Source organism: Hydra vulgaris, chromosome 05, assembly GCF_038396675.1.
Source record: "Hydra vulgaris chromosome 05, alternate assembly HydraT2T_AEP".
Taxonomy (NCBI): domain Eukaryota; kingdom Metazoa; phylum Cnidaria; class Hydrozoa; order Anthoathecata; family Hydridae; genus Hydra; species Hydra vulgaris.
The window spans coordinates 11,634,253-11,641,231 of NC_088924.1; the positions used below are offsets into that span (position 1 = coordinate 11,634,253).

At 30.7% G+C, this 6,979-nt stretch overlaps 1 protein-coding gene across 1 annotated transcript; it reads left to right on the plus strand.

The window, feature by feature from the left end:
- Positions 1–19: 19 nt before the first annotated feature.
- Positions 20–6,370, plus strand: LOC136080555 (GATOR1 complex protein NPRL3-like). The gene is made up of 3 exons (XM_065797368.1): positions 20–456; positions 686–1,199; positions 4,531–6,370. Exons 1-3 carry the CDS (start codon positions 414–416, stop codon positions 5,609–5,611), a joined length of 1,638 nt encoding a protein of 545 aa, XP_065653440.1. The 5' UTR covers positions 20–413; the 3' UTR covers positions 5,612–6,370.
- The last annotated feature ends 609 nt before the right edge of the window (positions 6,371–6,979 follow it).

A 6,979-nucleotide genomic window follows, 5' to 3' on the forward strand; every position in this document is an offset into this window, starting at 1 on the left:
ATTTATATCATTTTAAAAAACCTTAGTTTTTGCTTATTTATTTTACGTCACGACAGACAATATTTATTTCTACGTCACGACAAACAATAAAGTCTATCCTCCAATAGAATTAGCAAACCTTTGTTTTGTTGACTTTATAGGGTATTTCTACATCAGATGTTTTGTTTAGCGATAATGTTAACTTAAGTAATCAAAGCATAAGTTGATTTTTTATTTGTTTAACTTTAATTTGTCGCGTTTACTTCTGCAGATTAGATTTTGTATTTGGTCTTTATAACTTTTTATTTTTATTTTCATCAAATGTATTCCCGTCGAACTAGTCGAATCTCTTTTTTTGTGGATATATCTTATAAATCGTTTGTTTGAATATTTGTCGAAGAAACTGGGGATATATATTTTTAAATAACTTTAAAATGTTGTCATTGTTTGAACGAGAAGATACTCGTGAAATATTGCGTAAGTAACTTTTGTGAACTATTTCTTAAGTTGAATATATAATTTTTTTTCAATTTGAATATGTGCGTATTAATAATATGAAATATAATGTCAACGTATGGGGGGAAAAATGTTATCTTTAAAATAAATTATCAATTGCTGAATGAAAAGAATAATATTTTTTTATTATTATTTAATTTTTTAAAATCTTATTCTACTGATGCAAACTTGTAAGTGTTTGTATTTTAAGCTATGAATGAAAATACTCCTATTAGCATCCTATTAGTTGTATCTGGAAGCAGAGGAGAACGTTTGTTATACAGATATCCTTTCAATGATCCATGCTGTGAACATGTTCAAACAAATAAAAATAATCTGAAAAGTTCTTTTAAGAGCCCCTACGCTAGAGTTAAGAGCCCTCATGTGGCACTATCGCAAACTCATTTTCTTCAGAATGGAGAATTGTATGGCTTCAGTGACGTTCTACTCGCCACCCTTCTTGTACCAAAAATTGTGGAGACAAACTTTGAAGTGAAAATAGATAAACTAAAGCTTGTCGGGTATCCAGTTTTAATGACAGGTTATGAGGATAATGCGTTTGAAGATTGTGTGATTGAGGATGATCATCCGCTTAATGAAGACGTTACAAATAAGATAATTCATGTCGTCTTTGCTTTGCACTCGAACACCGACGATTTTGTTGTTAAACACTATCAAAATATATGTAGAATGATCGGGAAAGCTTTAAGGCACGAAGAAAAAAGGTACCTTTAAATTTATTTTTATTTTTTACAGTGAAAAGATTCTTTTTCTTTATTTCAGTTATATTTTAAATAAGAAATTAACAAAGTTGACTTTTTTATGATGACAGTTTGTTATTAGCGTAAATTATATTTTGTTGTAACAGCAATTCTTGTATGTTGTTATTTACGAAGTGTTTTTTACACGGCCTTCTATAACAACAGGCCTTGACATTGCGCAAAATGCCGTAAAAACTGAAGGCCGATTAAACTTTCACTTTTACTTATATTAATATGTTTTTATATTAAGTAGGGTGTAATGGCAGTCTATGTTTTCTAATAAAAATCTCTGTATTTTTTTAACTGTATTTTTTTTTTTTTTTTTTTGCTTACAGAAACATAACTAAAAAAAAAAGAAAACATTAAAAATCACCAACAGTAAAAAACACCAACAAAAGTTGATTCAAGCAACAAAAAAAAAGTTTTATTAATATATCTCAACTGAGTAAATATTTACAAATCCAAACATATTGAGAGACATAAAGGCTAAAGAGAAAATAAAAAACATAACAAGTAAATAGCATAATTAATTACAAAACTAATTTTCACAAAAATTATGATAGCTTTAGTTTTTTCGTTTCAGATTCTTTGCTACTGCTGGGAGTGGTAATTAGTGAGTAATTCTTTAGCAGAATATTAGAATATATTTTGCATTATTTTTTTGTGATTTTAAATATATATTTAGCTGCAATGAACTGAAACTGAGTAACGCAAAATGTTCTACATAAAGGCTCAGTAGCACCTTGAAAAAACAAAAAGCAAAGTATTGACCATTGGACAAAAGTATCAGAAGGAATTTCAAGTCCGCCTCTGTTTAGGCTATTCAGATAACTTCCATATTTATAATAATAATTGGTAGTGTCATCATAAATTTTTATTTCGCTTTTTTGCACATAGCCATCTATGTAAACTATAGCCACTAATGTAGATTTATTAACTGAGCTTTCAAGATCATGTATATTATCCAAAAGTTCTTTTTCATCAGTAGAAATATCTCTAAAACATGTGTCACAAGTATGACCATCGATACCATCAACAGGAATGTCAAGTTGTAATATCAATTTAGTATGTTGAATATTAATTTTTTCAATTACAGATTTAGCGTTTATAAAGTAAGTACCTCCAGATCCCTGTCGAAGCTTAGAAAAAACTTTTTCAAGTGGATCTGTTGAAAACCAACCTAATAAGACGAGATCAATTGAGCCATAACATGAATGCGCTATTGCATTGCTAGTATCTAGCGTAAGCTGTTTTACATGCTTACCTGTTGGTTTTATAAAATTTGACAGTTCAGCTATACCTCGTAGCAGTTGTAACTGTTGATCCCCAACTGAGTGGATTTCTCCGCATAATTAATTTCTAAACCGAATGCCAGCACCAGGTGCTTTGACATTAACAATATTCCAAGAAGAAAAAAAAACTTTCAATAAATATAGCAGTACCTTCAAATGCTTTATTTTCAATCTCTGGATGCGTTTTTAATGCAGCTACTGTTTCTTCGCAAAAAAACAGACAAACAAAGCTTTACAGATTGTCTCTCTATTGGTTTTGGATAAACCGATTTAACTGTAAGTTTAGAGAGTTTAAAAAGACTATTGTTTTATATAAAGTTTCTAAATCACTCCACTTAGCCAAAGCCAGTTCTTTATTGTTCAAAAATTGAAGTTCGCCAGTCTTTTCTGTCAAGCAATTGTTTCGTATAGATTTTAAGAGATGCACATAATCATACAATAAATATATACCTGATGTTGTAACCATGGTTTACTATCAAGTGTTTTAAACATTCCAAAAAACCTTTGATTTACACGGTTACCATCAGTAATTATTACCAGTGTTTTACTATTTTCAATATTATTTATTGTATTAACAATTTGTTGACATTGAGCAAACTGAAATTCAGAGGAAAGATTTGCAACAGGTTGAGCTCTACATATAAATTCTGGACCTCCAAAAAGACATTTAATCATAAATGATAAAATTGTTTTAGCTAACTTTTCAGGGTAGTTTACTGCTTGACCAAACAAAGCACCTCTTTGGTAAAGTAATGAAGCTTTGACATAAACCTCATCAATTAGTAGTATGGAAGTTCTTTTCAATGGATCTAAATTCATAAAAATACTATTTATGAAATTTAGGTCCTCCATTGAGCTTATTTATTAAGTCAATCGTGTTAAAGACCTTATACTTGGCAACTTGTAGTCAATACACAAACGATCATAAAAACTTCGTCGCATAGCAAAATACTCATATGCTCTACATATAATATCCGGAGTATATAAAACTTCACCAACATTAACTTTTCTCATAGCATTAAGGTGCTCGAATAGAATATTTGACTGATGCGAGCTTTCTCTATTTTTTTAAAATCTAACTGCTTCAAATAAAGCTGATTTTTTTTTTTATTAACTTTAATTTGTTTACAACTAAAGATGAAATATTACAAGTTGTGCCATTATGGTAAGCTACAAATGAATAATCATCGAAAATTTCTAAAATAAATAATGGAACACCAAGTTTGTACATTTTTGATTGTATGTGTAAACTTTTTTATTAAGCTGGAAAACAATAACATCGTTATTATCACTTAACAAAGATTGAATATCGTCAAATATAAGTTCATCCTCTTTTAGAAAATCATTTAACTCATCTGGTAAAATGTTTCGAAAACCGCTTGAAGTTACAGTTTTTCTAACTTTACTAGCTGTTGTGGCTAAACAATTAGGCGGAATATTTTTAAAAACAGATGGTGGTTTAAAGGTCATTGCTTCCCATATTTGCTTTCGAAAGGTGCATCATTTGGCCAATGCAGTCGACATACTGCTGTATAGTCTGTAACAATAAAACCAGTTCTTGGGATAACATCACTCCATCTTTTTCTCTCCTCTGGATTCTTCGGGAATTTATAAATTGATATTTTTGTTGTAGTTGAGTGATAGCTCGACTTGCAAAGAGGTACACAGCATTTTAAAGGCATTTTAATTATTAAAAAAACTTATCGTTAGTTTGAAAATATTATTACCTTACAATGTAACGTCTTGAACCTTACAACGTTAACGTCTTGAAGTTGCGCTATCTAATTTATAAACCAATCAAATTTTAAAGGTTTATTAAAAAAGCGCGAACACAAACTTTCGTCTAATATTAAAAGATGAAAATGTAAACACAGTATTAGAAATCGGCCTTCAGTTAAACAACTTCGTTGCACGATGTCAAGGCCTGTTATTATAGAAGGCCGTAGTTTTTTATCTTTTAATGTCTGTTGATGCGCTAATTCAAAATTTCTACCCCTATACAGGTGTCGGTATTTTAGCACTCAGCGGGAAATAATGCTTGCTCAAAGAGAATGTTCTGAAAAAATATCTGATGTTGAATTGAATCCTTTTGAATCCATTTTGAAAGAAAGTGAGTTAGCAAGAGTTTTAACCGAAGTTTTTGAGTGCATGTGCAGCGGTGGTGTTCTCAATACAAAGTTAAATAAATGGATCAATTTAAGCTATTCACTACCGCATATGGTTCACAGTGGAAAAAAAACAATGATAAAGGAGTTGAAATTTATTCAATATATGCAAGGAATTAAGCCTTATCATACAATGTTGCTTTTAGACGAAAGCGGTCGAGATAATCTTATTTCCTTTCTTCCTATTGATGCTTCTCCTGTTCTCAAAAGGCTAATAAAACATTCAAGTCCTGTAAAGAATTTTCAAACATTAAGTCAAGATGCCGATATATCTTTACCGCAAATATTTCAAGTAGTTGCCCATCTGGTGTATTGGGGTAAGTGTACTGTAATATACCCACTTGCTGAGAGCAACGTATATATTCTTTCCGAAGACGCACCGACTGCTAAAGATAGCAAAGCAGCAGAAGAGTTTGCCAAAGTTTTCCAAGAACATTCGCTTCATAAAGTGCTTGCCATATTTTCTTCTCCAACTTCGCTCGGCGATTACCGCAATATACGTTGTAACCAACAGCAGAGTGAGCAAGCCCAAATAGTGAAGTGGATGCTTATACACGGAATACTGAAACAACTGCATACATACGTCATTATTTTGCCTGTAAATGAAAATTTTATTTCTGATGATAAAAAAAGCAAAGAGTTAATTGAAATAGCAAAACGTTACCTTAAAAAGAACGAAATCAGTATATTTAGTAACTTTACAGTTGCCGAAAAAATGGGTTTCCTACAATTAGTAGAAGTTGTTGACAAGGAGGACTTGGTATTTTTTTTAAATATGTCAAAATATTTTCGAGGAGAACATCATTTGGAAGATATAATGTACTACGAAAATGTCCCTAGATCGAAGCTGCTTACATTAATTGATAAGTTCAGAAGCATGCTTCTCACTGTAGATCACGAAGATTCTGCGCTTTTATGAGCTCAAAAAAGACTTGAAGTTCTAGTAATTATGTCTTTGTAACAATAAACATCAACAGTAAAGATAATATTAAGTCGTACAAAAACTAAAAATGTTAAAAAAATTATTACAAAATCAATCGCTTTTGCCGCTCTCAAAAGTTGTGTCATTAGTTTTGTTACGCTTGTCACTATCGAGCGATTTTATGAATGGTTGAAGCAAATCAATGCGAATGCTATAACTTTCAATATTCTTCTTCGAAGTTGCGTCGAAATTCAAACACAACATTTTAATTTAGAATCTAATTTCTAAGTAGTTTGATTTAGAAAATTCAAAAAATTACAACAGAAAGTTTTATATTAATTGTTACCTACATACATACTACATAGCCATCACTAAAGGTTTTATATCACCAAAGTACAACTAAATAAAGCATTCTTATATCGATAATGTATTAACTAAATTACATTGCGTTCAACCAACTGTAAATTCTTTTCAGTATCAGTGTTAATTCAATATTCAATATATAGTGGGTTAGCGCTGAAGGAATGGACCGCTATTTTTTTTTTTTTTTGAGCCATTATATCAAGTAGACCAAAAAGTAATGACAATGAACTTGATGTTTTTTTTAAAAAGGTTTTTAATAGTAATAAATGAGTAATCAAAATATCTCTTTTAAATATCAAAATAGTTAATTATTTAATATTTTGATATATTATAATAGCAATAAAATTTATATTTAGCATATAGTTAAATAGTCAAATACAACCTCAAACTTGTGATGCCTTATATTTGTTTCGGTAAACGTCGTGGTAGTGACATATATTCGTGAAATTGGGTCGGGGTAGCGACATTCATTTGAGGGGTAGTCAAATCATCAGGTAAAATAGACATAGAAATATTACTTTCCAAAAAAAAACAGATATTAACCTATTACTTAACAAGGCTTAAACTAAGGGTTTGCAATAAGGAGAAAAGTCGGTATTAATAACCAGTCACTACCGAAGTTATGATATTGAAATTGAAAGTAAGTTTTTAAATATCAACTCTTTCAAAAGTTCGGTATTGAACGGTCTCTTTGAAAGTGTTTGATAGTGTAAACTTAAATTATCGCCACTATTAAAAGAACCAAACACCTCTTTTGGTTAGCCCGCCTACAAGACAAAAACGTATTTTTGAGAGCAATGTTATCTCCAGTGTGTCGCTCGGGGAACGCAACACATCCAAGCAAAGAGTACTTAAGCTAATGGTTGGAGTTTATGTTATGCTAATGGTTGGAGTTTATGTAGTGCAAAGTTAAAGCAGCATACGCATCATTGCTTCTACTTGACCACAGATCCGTTGTGAAACCAACAGCATCAACATTTGCTAAATCCTTTTTCATAGTAA

Bases quoted from the DNA above. Each gene is read 5' to 3' on its own strand.
- LOC136080555 (XM_065797368.1), top strand. From the start codon at position 414: ATGTTGTCATTGTTTGAACGAGAAGATACTCGTGAAATATTGC. The intron at 457-685 runs GTAAGTAACTTT...TTGTATTTTAAG, and splicing joins AGATACTCGTGAAATATTGC to CTATGAATGAAAATACTCCT. The intron at 1,200-4,530 runs GTACCTTTAAAT...ACCCCTATACAG, and splicing joins TTAAGGCACGAAGAAAAAAG to GTGTCGGTATTTTAGCACTC.